This window comes from Pomacea canaliculata, linkage group LG9 (assembly GCF_003073045.1).
Source record: "Pomacea canaliculata isolate SZHN2017 linkage group LG9, ASM307304v1, whole genome shotgun sequence".
In the NCBI taxonomy this organism is placed as follows: domain Eukaryota; kingdom Metazoa; phylum Mollusca; class Gastropoda; order Architaenioglossa; family Ampullariidae; genus Pomacea; species Pomacea canaliculata.
Window position 1 is genome coordinate 21,839,033 of NC_037598.1, and position 16,920 is coordinate 21,855,952.

Below are 16,920 nucleotides of genomic sequence, written 5' to 3' on the forward strand. Positions count from 1 at the left end.
CAAATGGAAAAGGCCTCACTTAAGACAAGATAAGGTATGATGCAGGAGCTTTGGCAGCTACCTTAGAAGTGAGAGACAGAGTCCTGGTAAAAAAGATGAGGCCACGAATTACATCCATAGTAGATGATCGCTGGGAGGAAGGAGTTTTTGTCGTGCTGGACAAATTGAGCGATATACCGGTGTATGTGGTTCAAAGAGAGGATGGCTCTGGACCAAAACGGACACTTCATCGGAATCTATTACTCCCAGTTGGTGCATTAGGCTGGGCACCACCTTTGGCCCAGGAAAGAACCACCAGAAATAACAATCCCAGGCAACGTGCAGACGAAGCAGCAGCCACACCTTCCAATGGTGGAAATGATGAAGATGACGAACTGGTGCAATTTCTAGACATCGAAGTCGGTTTAGAGTTGAGGCCAGAGGCACCAGAATTTATCCCAGCAGCGGTACTTGCAGAAAAACGGGAGGAAGAAGTAGAGCAGGAAGATGAAAGAGAGGAGATAACAGAAAGCGACAGTGAAGAGCAGCAACTTCTACACCGCTCTGACAGAATCCGCCGACCGGTGGACAGACTGAAGCTAATGCACCGATGTGACAGTGGAAATCAGTCGGACTGGGCGAAGTTGCATGGTGTCCGACAGGGGATGGCAAGTCTTTTAGGTTCTAGTCAGAAAGCTCCCCCAGGTGATGCAGTCTGTATGGTGGGCCATAGATGAAGTAATGGAGGTGTTGGAGAGGTGGTTTAGCTTACCTATAATAGAAACTAATGTGTGATCTGTCGATCCTTTTCCATTTAGTAGCCTTAAATGTTAGCAAGTCCTTTAGGTATATAATGCTGCATTTTGACTGTAGACATTTGTTCGCGGGGAAATCTTGTTTTATGCTCGGGTTAATGTTTCTGTTTTTTTCAAATGAAAATTGAAAGGAAACATTTTTTTCTTTCCCCGGGTAAGTGTAGCACTCTAGAAGTGTACTGAGTATGTAATTGTTTGTTGTAAAGTCCATTTCCCACGCTGCCTGCGTCCGTGGTAGCCGACCCTGAACTGCCCGCCCGCGGCCGCTGGTCTATTGTTACACCCGCCTGAGAACTTGGGGGGAAACAATGACCAGACAGGGCGAGGGGGGACGGGGGATGGAGGGATCTAGATTCTAGAATGTTTGAGGGTAGGGAAATAAGTAGCAGGGCTGACAGTGGCTTGGGACCTTTTATGAAGTTGCAGGAGAGAGAGAAGTCAGGCAGCTGCCGATCAAACTGAATTAAAACTTCAGTGTGGAAATTCGATCTTGTGTTGTTTCTGGTATGACTAGCCCACCCTACGTAGCCATCAGACACTGACGTGTTGGTTACAAGATATAATTCAATAACAATACAAGAAATGCTTGATATTCTAGATTTTACAATAATAAAATATTGTACCGGGATCACCTTTTTTATAAGGTAGGGGCATAAACAACACGTAAATTGGTTTAAGAGAAATTATGATAAGTGTCGTCTAATATACTGCGCTTTTTCTTTCTTGGAATAAACATGGCTATTTTGATTAAGTTTACTAAAATAAATAAAACAAGTTACCTATACAGGCACCAGTACTTCTGTTGCAGGTGACGTCTTGACGTTTGCACTCTTCAGAACACGGCTGGTCACATATATCATCCCAAACATCGTTGTTTTTGCACTCTGAAAATATTAACTCTGTGTGTGTGTGTATATATATAGAGAGAGCGAAGTCCATGTATGCCTCACATTTCAGTGCTCAAATATCATAGCTTTTCAATCTTTAAATAAGATACAACAGAAAACAGTAACTTCTAGTCTAGTGATGTAATCAATAACAATACAAGGAATCCCAATTATTCTAGATTTTAGTGTAATGCGACATTGTTCTAGGATGATCTTTATCATGCAGTTTTGCCTCATCCATCACGCACATTGGGTGAAGAAGAAATTTTAATACGTCATAAAATATGCTGCTCGCTCTTCTTTCTTGAAATAATAACAGTTATTTTTAAAAAAATTAACTTTACTGAAATAAAGAAAATCACTTACCTATACAGCTACCAGTTAATCTGTCGCAGGTGACGTCTAGAGGTTTACACCTTGAATCACATATCTTTTCACAATTGAGACCATACCTATCGCTTTGGCACGCTGAAAAAAATAACTTTATACATACTGAGAGAGAATAACCAGATGTGAGGAGAGAGAGAACTAAAAACCAGATTCTTTACAGAACAGCATGGATAAACACGATGCTTACACAAAAGAGGATCTCTAGTTATGCCTTTATGTACCACTTTAGGTATTTGAGCTCTAAGCAATGTAAGTATTACATTTTACACAAAAGTTCAATATATATATATTATGCAACTAAGAAGTCCATGAATTTGACGTTTCAAGACTTACGTATTATAGCTTTAGAGCACTAAGATAACAGAGAAACAGTAACTACTAGTCAACTGATATAATCAACAACAACACAAGAAATCACAATATTCTAAATTTTACTAGAATAAAACACTGTCTTGATCACCTTTGTGATGCGGCGGTGCCTAAGCCAACACTTTGGTCTAAGAAAAGTTTTAATAGTTCGTCAAACATGCTGCGCGCTCTTCATTCTACACACAACAAACTTTTGTACGCAGAGGCAACAAAGATACCATAATGACGACACGTGGAAAAATCGGAGGTAACATCCACCATGTGTAATTATAACACTAAAATGCATTTTCATAAGATTATTATAACTGACATACTAATATTTAGACATAGATATTTACACAAGAACTATAATCTCACTAGAATACTGTCTCATTTGGATATACAATACTGCACAATTATTTGATTATATAATCACTACAGTGCTACCTATATCCTTACAGATTTTCCTCAGCATGCCTGTTTGAAGATGGTTTAGCGTCATCAGAAGTAACTTTTATGGCTAAACAATTACAGTCAGGGCTGACGAGAGGGGGGGGGGACAGGGGTTGGTGTACCCGGGCCCGCGGCTGTCAAGGGGGCCCGCCCTTGGTCAGTGGATTTTTTTTTCTTCTTCTTCTCCTTTTCTTTTTCTTTTAAAGAAAGGTCTAAGGACAGAACACCCAAGCATTACACATGCAGAAGTTGAGTTTCAAGTCTGTAGAATTGTAAACATACATTATACACTGGGAAAATAATTTACGATTACAAGTACAAGGGGCCCGGAGAGATCATCTGTCCCGGGGCCCGGGCTGGCTCTCGGCGGCCCTGATTACAGTCACTCACTTGGGAGCTACCTTTGGCTGTAACAGTTTTTTTGTTTTGTTTTGTTTTGTTTTTTTGTTTTTGTTTTTTTGAGGGAACTATTACAGTCGTATTAAACTACATGATTCTTTTCCACCTCTTAAAGAAACCCCAGGTATCATATCCTTTTTTAGAACATTTACTTTCCATAAACACATTACATTACATAAAAACATAAACCAAATCATATTCATTGTAATATAACAAACATACATAACAATATCACAAACATTAGGTAGTGCCAGAAATCTTGGACATATTTTCATTTCCAAAAATATCTTGAAAGTTTTCTTTTTCCCATCTGCAGTAGTCCCAAATATCGTCCTACTCTAGACCCATATTAAGTAGAATTATTTTTGTCCCCAATATTCTATGCAGGACTCTGATTTGAAGCCATTATAATCTACTATCCAAGATCTTATAACTAACTTTTTTAAAATATATTCTTCATTTACACATTAAACCTATAACAGGCATAACATATATGCTTAAGCCATTCATACCGTTGCAATATACCATATATAACAATACAACAGACATAAGGTAATGTATGTCAACATGTATGTATAAAAGTCTAGTCACTGCTTAAATTCTGGTCCCTTTATGACATCATTATCGACTGTACTAGAACACATTTTTAAGTCCACATTATCAATTCCTTAATTCATCAAGGAAAGGTAACTTTTTTTACCTGACATGAGTTGTTTCAATATGAGACCAATGACTTGTGCTCTATTCAGTGGTGCTGCTTACTAGGAGCTCTGAAAGATCAGCTCCATTCGTCATACTCTGTCCATCTCGACCACCAAAATTATCATCTGATCATTTTATCTAAACGAGACTACTGCAACTCTCTTCCTGCTGCTGTCCAGAGTACCTCGTAGATAACCTTCAGAAAGTCCAGAACTCAGCTGCTCGTCTAGTTTTCTGGACTCGCAAATTTGAACATTTGAACAAATTTGAACTGCACTTCCTCAGTCTCTACATTGTCTAGCAATTTAAACTAGAATAGACTACAAGCTTTCAACTCTATGCTATGGATCCTTTGAAGGCTCCTCCCCCCACTACTCTACTCAAATCTTGTCTGTTCTACCCCTGCCCAAAACCTTAGCTCCTCATCAGACACACGCATTCTCTCCCTCCATCCCACAAAGACAATCACGGACAGCAGATGTTCTCCCTTTGTGCTGCTAAGCAGTGAAACTCTCTTCCACATCACATTCGCCCCTCGGACTCCAAGGCTACATTCAAATGCTCCCTGTAAACATATTTGTTTACAGAGTACTATCCCTGAAATAGTACTATCCGTAACTGTCTTGTATTGCTCTCTGTCATGTTAGCCACCAAGTACGGCTCCAACTGTTTACAGCACCCTTTATATCTTCATCTATTGCTTTACGTTCTGTGCCTCTACATATCTCACCGTCCACTATCTGTTCATTTATCATTACTGGTCTGCGCAGCTAGTGCGATCTTAGTCGTAATGCCGCCACCGCCACCTCCATACTGTTTCAAGTCAGGAGCAGCTTACGCTGTGCACCAGAAAGTTTTCCAGTGAGTTTGCCATGACAATAACTGCAAACCCTCATCCGCAGTTTTGATGAGACACAACCTGTCATGGAAAAGAGGATTTTGAATTCTGCCAGCTGTACATGAAAACCTGGTACAGAAGAAATGGCTTGTGTTTTCAGCCCCGCTGGTCACTGCACAGGAAGTAGCCTGAACTACAAAGAACTTTTACATTTTCCTTCAGCAGATCTTCTCTCCTAATTCTTAGGACACGATCTTTGCAACTATGGGTAAAGAAGCATTCCATTGTAAAAGTAGGGGCTACAATACACCAAATGCACGAAGACAAAAGGAAGGGGAAAACAACTGCTGTAGCTTAATCACCTATCAAGAACCTCTCCCTAAACCTCCTTCCAATGTTACTCCGTTCCTTTTTAAATTTTTCATTGATCCTCATTACAAACAGTACAACGGTAACGATCGACGAGACAGTGATTGAAAACTGGATTTCGAAGAATTTTCCAATTTAATGCATCAACTAAAATGTTCTTGCCCTTAGAAGAACAATGTAGTAACAGTAATAACATGCATTCACAAGGCCATTATACTAGCAAGGCGATCACAGCTGTAAACATTTCTTCGCGATTAAACATAATCACCATGAACCTAGGTGCGGCACAAACGTTTTCACTAAAACCTTATTCAGAAGCATCAGTTGCAATCAAAAATAAAGCGAGGTATATAACTTCATGTCCTTACCTTGCCTCGTCTTTCGGGAATCAGAAAAATACTGTCCTGGACATTTATAGCTAGAATTCATGCAAGTGATTGCACGCCAATACAGTCCCGCCACTCCGTTTCTTCGTTGTGGATGCCATCATGAAACTCGCTTAAGGGCGCTCGCGTCTGATATTCACGTCGGTAATGTTTAAATGATTCATCTTTCTATTGACTATCTTTGTTTTGCACGACATGTATCACCTAATAAAGGTTTAAAAAAATCTTTCTTTACGTTTCTCCTCCGCCGAAGCGAACGTCTTGGGAAACACTGTTTCGAGACTGCAATGCGAACTAGATTCTGTGGCAAGTTGTACAAAAAGTAAATGAATAAATAATGAAAGAAACTGCTGACTTCTTTAGGGATTGTTTTACAATGATTTGCTTTCCTTAAAGAACCAAATTAGTCAAAAAATAAGATTGTTTGCTATATCTGAAAATAGGCAAAGTTGATCAAGAAATATGTTTGAGTTGATTGGCACTTAACTTTTGTATGTATTGTGTATTGTCCATAAAATGCGATGTGGTGACATTCCATTTGGAGACTCAAAATTAAGAGCAGGTTAATGTACACGCAATCACTTTTTATATATAAAGGGACTTTGACTAGACTTTGACCTCAAAGTCAAAGTATATCAAAGGGGCATAGTAAGAGTATATCTTATGGTCAACTTACCGAAGACTTCCACCTCGCATATGTTTAAACTCTCAGGATTTGTTTCATAGTTTGCGAGTGTTACACTTTGTGCTTTTTGAACTTGCGTTGTCTTAAAGATACAAGTGTACTCTACTTTACAATTCGTTGCATCACAATCCTTGATCTTGTCATAAAGTCTTTCATCCAAGTAGATAGAAACTTTTGCCATTCGTTCCTTATCTGCAAAAGAATTATAAATGTTACATGACAGTACACCGCTTATGTGTTGTAAGATGTACATCTCTCTGATCTAGCACTACCGCTTCTACCATTATAACTAATTTATCTTCACAAAGCCACTCCCGAGATCACTTTAGTATACCTTACAAGGGACACTAAAAAGATCTTCTATATATTCATATTCCGGTTACAGTATTAGTCTCTGTACGCAATCTTCAGTTCCACTAATGATAATAGAGGGTACTGTTACATTAGGTATAAAATGCCATTAATTTAGTTCTAATTTATAATGTGACTGAAAGTGTGAAATTGTCACTATGAACTTTTTATGCCCAGGTTAAATGTATCTTAATCTTTGTTCTCACTGTCAGAGCGTGAGAAGATGTTGATCTTGTGAATATAGATGTTTGGTGCTAAATACACAGTCCACCAAGGGCGTGGGTCACCAGCGTCAGTGTGTATGCAGTTTGTGTTCTCGTCATTTGAAGTATATTTCTCCTTTCGTCCATTTATAGCACCTCCACAAACACCGTATTTCTTTTTCCAAACTGAACTTTGATTGCAAGGTCTCCCTCGAGCAACGTTCCCTGCAACACAAAATAAACTTCATCAGAAGATCTGTAAAATATTGACAAAAGAATCTGATTCATCAAACGTAAAATATAACTTATCTGTTTTTAACAACACTTCAACTATTAAAAACTTTAAAATAATTAAAGAACGTGTTTAAAAACAATGGAAATCATAATTTTTTATTGCAGAGTATTTCATAGTATATTTCTTCTAAGGATATATGGCAAAAAAAAAAACAAAGCAACACAAATATTCGACATTTACCCTGTTTAAGACCAGATAACCTAATTGTTTGATTTATTGAATATATCATCATCCCATCGACAGCAGACCTGCTGAAAAGCACAGCTCTGCATGTAGTGTAAAGCTGTGAAGTGATACGACATACCTAGAAGTGTTGCGGGCCTATGCTACACTGGGAGTGATTAGGAACAACAGGAAGAATTGTTGCAAGGATGATATAATTTTAGTAATTTGGCTTTAGCAATATTTGTCTCCGAAAACTGACTTTTGCCAATAGCATATTTTTTTAAACAAGAGCTGGAGGCAGAATAACACTCAATCAAGAAATATAAAATGTTTTGCCATATTCTGTAAACAAGGTTCAGACAGGTATGATTACACTGAAAATGACCTTTTTAAGGACCAAGAAATCTATTGTAAGGACAATTCAAAGACGTTTATGTAACATTCAAGCAAAACTAACTAAAGGTTATCTCTCCGCCATATTTTACTCATTTATTAAAGAAGAAAGATATAGTCTGAGGAAGAAGTATATGAGTGTTTCTTTTATAACAGTTAAAGAAGTAAGTTTCAACGCTCTAGAGCTTTCCCTTCTTTACGCGCGTTTTTGTACTTTTAAACTAGCTTTCGTCATCAATACTCAAAGATACAATTGCAAGATCCACACTATGCTTCTTTGTCTTTTAATATCCAGTCTTTGTAATCATTATCTTTTGAGCATTGATGTTGAAAACTACACTTTCCAGGCAGGATGCGATGGTTTGCGCTAGTAGATAACCGAGTTTACACTAGAGTCCAAGACGGAAACGGTGTATCCGCGGTGGATGGATGGATAGACCACTTGGTGTGCAGTCGTAGCTGACACCTTCACCGTCGGTATCCAACGGTGGTTAACTTTAGTATTGTTTATTTGACCAACTTCAATAAATGGGAGCTTATGGAGGATTGCGAAAGCAGGAAAAGACAGTCACATCTGCTTGGACGTTTGAGGGAATACTGGAAGGGAGGATTTGCACTGCTTCCCTGGCTTGTGAATTCATTGGATATCACGGTTTTACGAGAAGCATTTTGCCAGAATGTGTGAGCAGGATGCACGTACGATCTTTATATGCTTGACTCTTTACTACACTGTAATTTGTTTTTAGTTTCATTCTCCAGTGATATTTTTATTTGGCTCTAAAGCAGTGGTTCTTAACCTGGGTTCGATCGAACCCTAGGGGTTCGGTGAGTCGGTCTCGGGGGTTCGGCGGAGCCTCCACCACGGAGGTCAAGACAGACCCGACTGATTATGGAAATTCGTGATGACACGCCCAACAGCAACTATTCAGAACAACAACACTCTCGACGTTTTGGTGTCGACAATTGAAAAGGTACCCAATTATTGCTAAGAAAGCCCTGGAATTTTTTATACCATTTGTTTCAACATATTTCTGCGAACAGTCCTTTTCGAGGATGCTGGACATAAAAACAAAGAAAAGGAACAGACTTTGCTGTGAAAATGACATGAGAGTAGCACTTGCCAAGGTGAGGCCACGCATATCTGAACTAGTCTGTCAAAAACAACAGCAGAAATCACACTGATTTGCAGGTATGTAATTTGCTGTGAGTTCATGCACTGTGTTGATTTTGTTCTTTGATCAAGGTGATGTTCATGCACGGTTCATTTTGTGTACCAGTAAAAACACATACACCTATGCCTTGAATTTGGAAAAAAAAATCTTATTTGATTTACCACTAAAGAAGGGTTCGGTGAATGTGCATTTGAAACTGGGGGGTTCGTTACCTCAAAAAAGGTTAAGAACCACTGTTCTAAAGGAATAGGGCAAACAATGAACAGGCCTTTCTTACAGACGTGCACGTTGTTCTCTCTCTCTCTGCTTTACGTCATGCGTCGTCTGCTCAACGCTGCTTAGAGCTGCTTACCACGGAGATCCATTTGTAACTTCGAGATGCTTACTAAGCACATTTGGGGTAAATCTCGTCTCGGGCACGATTTTGGTTTTATAGAAGCGAAAAGAATCAGCAACCTGTGATACCCCATTGTTTGTCTTTTTTTACACAGGAAGAGTACCAGTCTCAACATTATATCCCGTCACTCCACAGCAGCTAGCCGCAAGAGCACCAAAAACACAAACTGTATAGCTCGGCTACAATTTACTGTAAACTATGCACTCGTCATCAGGTTGGTACTACTGTATATGGCTTGTGTATCGGCTACTTTCTTTTTGTTTACTGTGTATAAATGAATGTAAGTCTGTAAATCCTAATGTATGATATTCAATTCTCAGTGTGGCTACAAATTCTTGCCAACATGGATTTTCACTGACTGGATGTATGCATGCACGAACAGCCATATGTTGCAAAGGTGACAAACCTTGACCTGGTGATATGACAGCATTTTGATTCAGCATTGTTGGAGGAGGTTGCATTGTGAGAACCTCTTACTCACTTATGTGTACTTAAAACATTAAGCCATATTAATTATGTCGTGTTAAAGTAGAGGGCCGGGAGGCCGGCATTTGCTGACAGCCCCTTTTGTTTTGCTCCTCTGACGATGCTACGAAGCGGCGGGCATTGTACAAGCCCGTGGATTAAAAGGTCGCACAACTGCTGATTATTCCTGCCTTTGACTGAGTGTGTTGGACGTTTGTTGGTGTGACACCACAACCCCACAACTCGGCTTCATCATTTTGCGCTAAGAACAGGATCAGTGTCAGAACGATGGCTGCAGAGGGCGACAGCAATGTAGAGGCTACACGAACATATCAACTATTTCGCATTCAAACGTTTCTCGGAGAACCAACACAGTGTGTCAACGGGTTTGAAAGAGAGGCCAAGTAAGCCAAAATAAGTAAAAATTGCCATGTAGATTTTACGCTGAAGGTCAACAGGAAAATCAGCCACAATTGCAATGTTATCTGCATACATGAAAATTAAAATGCTAAGTGAATCTGCCAGGACGTCAAAACTACGTGCACCACATAATGTTAAGTCTCACCAAACCCCAGATAGAAAGAAAACAACAGACGGCTTCACAGCTATCTTTGTTTGACACTAGATATAAAATCAAAATAGTCAGTCATTCGAGATCCGATCTTAACAGCAGCTTTCACCATTTTATACATACTATGTAGTGTTTAAAACATGCTTCCATGGACACCCCTTTTCAACAGAAAATATAACAATTTGGATCTATATATATTATCGAACGCTTTCAAAAAATCTACGAAAAGAGTGTAAAAGCGTCCACTTTGTTTTGTCCAATATTTCTGAATCTGTGATTGGAGGCAAAAAATATCTGTAACCTTTGCGAAAACCTGCTTTAGCATTTGGGATAAGTTCACTTTCTTCACAGAATTGGTCAATTACTGTACAGTTTGCTAGTAATGATTAAAAGTGAAATCCCTCTAAAGTTATTTATTTTATTCTTATCATTTTTCTTGTGTAGAGGAAAAATCACTGCCTTGGACCAGCTTTCCGGATATGTACCACTTAAACACACTTTATTAAAAAGGAGTGTAGTATTCTCCCGAGGATGTTATTTGCAATCTTAAAAAAGTCGGAGGGCACTCCTTCAGGTCTGGATGCTTTCTTTTTTTTTTTTTTAAGGCAACGAATATCTGCAAGTATTTCTGAGCGGGAAATTTCCTCTTCTCAGTTTGAGTTTACAGGTGCAAACATTTCTCAGTTCCCATTATTATGATCAAGCTATGAGCTTACATCCTTTATATCAAAGTCAGTATCACATGATGTTTGTGCTATATTTAGGAGGTCTCTAAAGTAATCATACCATGTCTGGGGGGGGGGCTGTTTTACTGCAATCAATAAAAACAAAGGTAATAAGAGCTTTCACTTTCTGCCAGAAGGTTCTAGAGTTGGGATCATTACATGTGTTGAAATGTTATTATGACTGAAAATGATACACGAGACAGATTGATGAAATGCCTGCCTTTATAAATATGTCGAGCACCAGTTAGGGAAAAAGATAACCTGTCGGTCAGATTCAGCTGTTAGGCACAGTAAAGATATTTTGTTTAAACTCCAATCTATTCTCTACCTGGTAAATAATACCAGCTGCTGGTATGATCAACCGCTGCTTAAAACCTTAATGACAATCACATCTCGGCAGCAACGACAAATCCTTTTGGTTTAAGATATTGGAAGTCCCCGATGCAAGCATAACGAGGGGAGCTTGTATATCAACCCTATTTTTGCTAAAACTAATAAATTTATCACAGAATGCAAAGACCCCGCGCAACAGAAAACAGCCACAGAAATAGAATGATTTCTTGGCACTGAGGTGATGTGCTACATTCCTGGTCAACAACAAAACAAAACAAAACAAAATTAAAAGCAGAAGAATGGGAAAGGCGTCATAAAAGATGTGCCCATCCAATAAAGCCTGGAAGATATCAACACGATCCTAACGCAAGCTGCAGGACCCAAGGCCAGGGCTGTAAAAAGATTCAACATTTCAATAACAGCAGAAGACTAAAAAGACCACTATTGTCAGGGAACCTGATCCTAGGAACTTTAAAGCTATAAACCCACTCTGGAATAGGGAAAAACCAAAAGCAGACAAAGGAAGAGAGATGGTGGAAGAAGCCATGGAGGATGCTAATGTTCCTCTGCTAAACAATAGTCAACCCATACAATACATGTTTAGTGCCATGGCTCCACTGACTCAAAATCAACCTTAGAACTATCCTTCTGTATCCCCAGAAAATGTCTTAGAATGGGAAGTCCACGAAGATGACACACTACGAAGTGACCACTTTCCAATAGTAATTACCATACCAAATACATTAATAACCCATCCGAACCCCAACCCTCTATATATAACACTAAGAAAACTAACTGGAATCTGTTTCACTCGCTAAAAGAAGTTAATAGAAGCTAATAGAAGACACCAAGACAGACAAACTGACAAATAGCATCATCAAAGCAATGACATAGCAGCACCAAAAGGAAGTTATAAGGAGCATAAGTATGCTAGTCGAGCCTGGTAGACCAAAGAATGTGAAAATGCAATTAGAAACAGGAAATACAAGCTAAAGATATGGAAAAAGCACAAAACTATCGAAAACGGAATATAATTTTAAAAAAAATCTAAGTCTCTAGCCAAAAACACCAGTCTGCGAGTAAAAAAATGAAGAACGCCATAGGGTTACCGAGTTCACTAGACCTAAATGCCAACCTAAAATTGATAGCTGGAAAAAGATTAAAAGAGTAAATGAAGCACGAAGATCCAACATTCACACTTTTCTGAAAGAATGTACCAAACAGAAGACAAACATAGAAAAGGCAAACCTTTAGGCTGAGAAGTTCAAAGAAACCAGCTCCCACTCCAACATATACCCTGGCTATAAAAATACAGAGAACAGGCTGATTGCATTTTTTTATCCTCTTAAACCAAAAATATCCCCTCAAACTAACAAAAAGAGTAAATATGGAAGAGCTCGAACAAGCCCTATCCAATAAAACGTAAAGATTTTCACCAGGACCAGATCTCATTACTTACCAAATGTTCATCAGATGCTACCTTAAAATAAAACACCTTATTTTAGAGCTTTTTAACACAATCCTGGAAAAAGTAGTTTCCCTAACAAATGGAAAAGGGCTACTAGTCCCCATTCCCAAACCCGGGAAAATTAAAAGAGCCCCATTTAGTTAAAGACCAATAGCACTCACTTCACAACTAGGCAAGACATTTTAAACAATTATTAAAAACAGACTAAATCACTTCTGACAAAGATGGAGGTACAGATGAAGATGTAAGAAGCCGAATAAACAAAGCCAGGCTTGCATTCCACAGCCTGCGACCTATCTGAAACTCTTAAGGCTCTTTCTCTACACACCAAGATCCGCATCTTTAACACAAATGTAAAGTCAGTCCTTCTGTGTGGATCTGAGACATGGTGTGTGACAAACGCCATCACCAACAAGATTCAGACATTCGTCAACAGATGTCTGCGCCACATCCTCAACATGAGAAGGCCCGAGAAGATCTCCAGTACAGACCAGTGAGAGAGAACCAACCAAAAACCTGCAATCCAGATCATCAAGAAGCGGAAGTGGGGCTGGATCGGTCACACCTTGCGAAAGCCGGCCGACAATTTAGCAAGACAAGCTCTGGGCTGGAACCCACAGGGGAGGCGCAGGGTTAGGAGACCCAGACAGATATAGAGTAGATCGGTCCACAGAGGCGGAGACAACTTGTATGACAAGGTCAAATCAAAATCTGAACTTGAGGTAAGCTTCGCTCCCTTACACCCTAAAGTGACGGGGCTTCATTTATCTTTTCATCTGTGGAAAAGAGACTATGGTTACGTGGGAATAATTCATTCATTTATTTCAAACATTCCACAATCTCATAATAACACGTAATTTCAGTTCACATTCACAATTATAAAGAAAGCATGTTGGAGGGAAAGAGCACAGCGCACTTCCAACATCGTGTTGTTTAGACTGTTTTACATTAATGCGTCATCACAATAATACTACCCACCAATTCTTAAGAAAAATATGCTACAAAAAAATGATCTTGTAAGAGTGACAATACTTACTCTCGTGCCCAGATTGAACATTAACGTTTTGTGCGGCTGTAAAGACCAATATTTCAACGAGTACACTCAGTGCCGCAATCCACCACCAGACACAACCTGCAATCATAACCAGGGTTAAGTCTGTCTTTATACTTCCTGGTAGTGTCAACGATCAGAGATCACAAGAATATGTATATACACATTCACACACACATAGACACACCGCGCTTTATTTTACATTTTTGCTTTTTTTTTGTACAGTAGCTACTGTACAGTAGCTTAGCGGCTACTAAATTAAAAAAAAAGTAGTTGTAGCCGTAGCTACATTTTAGAAAGTAGCTGTAGGCTTGGTGGCTACATCTGCTTGCTAAATTAGATTAAGCATGTTTTACTTATATCCATGCTAACTCATTTATTTTTCAATGGTCTTTGTTCATTGTCCACAGTATTTGATAAGAGGTTGACATTTTTCATCACCACATAACCTAACTTATGAAAATTCCACCAGGTACATGATACTTAAGCATCTGTTTAGTTTTCATTCTAATAATAGGAACAATAGTATACATTATCGGAAAACTTATAATTTCTTTTGTCACTAAAACAGGAAAAAATCAGAAATGTTAATATAATCTAAAATACGTGTATATTGTGTGAAAAACGGGAACAAGATTTATGACTCACTAAATAAAATTGTGGTATATCGCAGCGTTTCATTATTTATAATAAACTTTGTAAAGCAAGTAATATTTTGTGTATGTTTGATGTCGTTGCTAATGTGGGAGCTGGCTACATGCTAAATTGTAGCTGTAGTGTAGCTGGCATTTTGCAAAAAAAAGTTAGCCTAGCAGCTACAATTAAAAGTAGCTTGCCCATCCCTGTCAATATAGAAGCAAAGACATGCCTTTGTCTGTGTCTCGGACCCAGCGAAACAACGCTTTCTCTCTCTTTGTGTCGCGCGAGCTAACGCTTCTTTCGCAAGGTCGAAGTCAGTGAAAAAAAAGTGTGTGAAAAAATTAATCCGAGCCAGGCGCATAGTAATCGGCATGAAGAATAGAATGTAAAAACACTGTTTGAACTGTTAGCAAAAGGGAGTTCGCCCAAATCAACGACAAGAGACTATAGATCTAAATATAATCATTTGTTATTCAGTCGTTTAACCAAGGCATCCTAGGAAAACAACGAGGAAGCGGGATCATTGCCTGCTGCACATTTCCCCTCAAACTAAGGAGTAGATGAGCGACAATGTCATTAATTTAGTGCAGGATGTAGGGAGAAGCGTTAGTCAAACACAACTTTTGTCTTTTCATAGAGGGAAAAAGCAGAAAGCCACAGACAATCGAGCACACAGAGAAACTCAAGGAGGGTATAGATCTTCAAGCTGTTCATAGTAAAACCGTAACAGATCGTAGACAAAACAGAAAAATCATGTTAGGCGAGGAGACGTCACTCACATTTAAAATATTTGGGTGCAGTGTACGGAACAACTGCAAGTGTCTGTAGATTAAAACTCGCAGTCGAGAACTTTTTACGACACAAAATTTTGCGAAGGATCGTAGATTGTTTATAATCTTTTATTGTCTTCAGCAAAAGCTTGTGGCTGTCTTTACTTTTGTTTCCCGCAGTAAAGCCCTCTATCCAGTTTAAAGGCGGTGATCATTTCAATGCGCTAGGAATCCTCGGTTCGCACAAACATCAGATTGCTTGTACATCGCATGGTGCTTTCATATTTTAACAGCCAAAACCGTGTACATGAAATGGCGACGATAGTAGTGTAGATCTATGATATCTAAAAATGTAATATAATGGATAAGAAATAAAAGGGAACACGCAAAAACAAATGAAGTGCTCCTTCGTGCATAGAATGCTAATAAAACGCACAAAAAAGAAACTGAAAAGAAAATATTTTCTACCGAAAATAAATTATCTCTACCTCCAGCGTAAATTGTTGAGGAAAAAAATGCTAATTAAAACCGGAATTGATAGTCAGGTAATAATAATAAAGCTTGATCGATTATTCTATTATCATGCATTAAGGACCTATTAGTGAGTGTTAATCTCAGTAGTTATTTTTTCATTAGAACGTCTGATGCTTGACATGCCGATCAGTCAGCTTCTGCGTCATCCACGATATGACGATCGCTCAGGAAGAAAAATAAGGTCTGGCCAAGACATTTTGGTTCTAACATGCAGACAATTTCCTATATTTCTTTTCTTCCTTACTCGTGAAACACCACAGTCTGCCCAACACCTACGCTCCTGCACACCAACAGTCTTTACACTCCAAATGACGTTCGTTCTTCCAGCACAAAGAAAATGACGTCAGCGGGCGAAGCAGACGAAGTCAGACAAAAAACGGCACAAAATGACCAAAACACAAAGGGCAAGGCAAAAAAAGGAAAACAAACGTAAATGACCGCCAGACCATTATTTTCCTGACAACGTTGAATGCGTGAAGCGCTCCTACCTAGACTTACTGCTCTGTGTTTTGTCCCGCCATGAAAGTGAAGTTGCATGATACTATTAATAGCTCATCGCCTCACACCGCTCTGTCATGTACAGCCATGTACTACTAAACCGGATAAGACCGGACTACCATTACAAACCTTAATCCTCTTTACCGGACAATATGAAAAATAAAGAACTCTTTCAATATTAATGCGGAAAATTAGATATACTAAGCGGAAATTATGACGAAATAGTACCTTTCGATGAAGAACACATGATGCTTAACAGCGAAAGAAGACAAAGCAACAGGAACTTTTGGCGTCAACGTTTCAGCTTCTTAGACTAATGGTGTGAGCGCGATGAGTATGACGTTGATACACTTCACTAGGGGGCGCTAGCGTCCCGGTCGTCTGCTAATTCTCTTATGGAGCCAATACTAAAATCCCGACAATACAATTTGATTAAAGAAATGAAAAAAATGTGCTTGCAGACTTTCTAGAAATTTTGAGAGACTTTTAAATCAATTAGATGAGCCTATATATTTTTGAGCTTGAAAAACAGCTTACGATCTTCTTCAGTAAAGTTAACAGTTGTGGAGTTGATCCTCTAGATCCAAAATCAAGCGAAAGAAGAAGCGCTCTGCTTAACTGAAAAATAAAGGTCGATTT

General features: G+C 38.9%; 1 protein-coding gene across 2 annotated transcripts in view; it reads right to left on the reverse strand.

Annotated features, from left to right (window-relative positions):
* Positions 1–16,663, reverse strand: part of LOC112572348 (multiple epidermal growth factor-like domains protein 6) — a 47,588-nt gene extending 30,925 nt beyond the window's left edge. For both annotated transcript variants that reach the window (XM_025251976.1, XM_025251975.1), the window contains exons 1-6: positions 16,510–16,663; positions 13,826–13,921; positions 6,809–7,030; positions 6,243–6,443; positions 2,048–2,149; positions 1,574–1,678 (exon numbers count right to left, since the gene is read on the reverse strand). In XM_025251976.1, coding sequence (XP_025107761.1) covers positions 1,574–1,678; positions 2,048–2,149; positions 6,243–6,443; positions 6,809–7,030; positions 13,826–13,921; positions 16,510–16,528 — 745 coding nt within the window. In that variant the 5' untranslated portion in view covers positions 16,529–16,663. The remainder of the gene's footprint in view (positions 1–1,573; positions 1,679–2,047; positions 2,150–6,242; positions 6,444–6,808; positions 7,031–13,825; positions 13,922–16,509) is intronic.
* Positions 16,664–16,920: the final 257 nt, after the last annotated feature.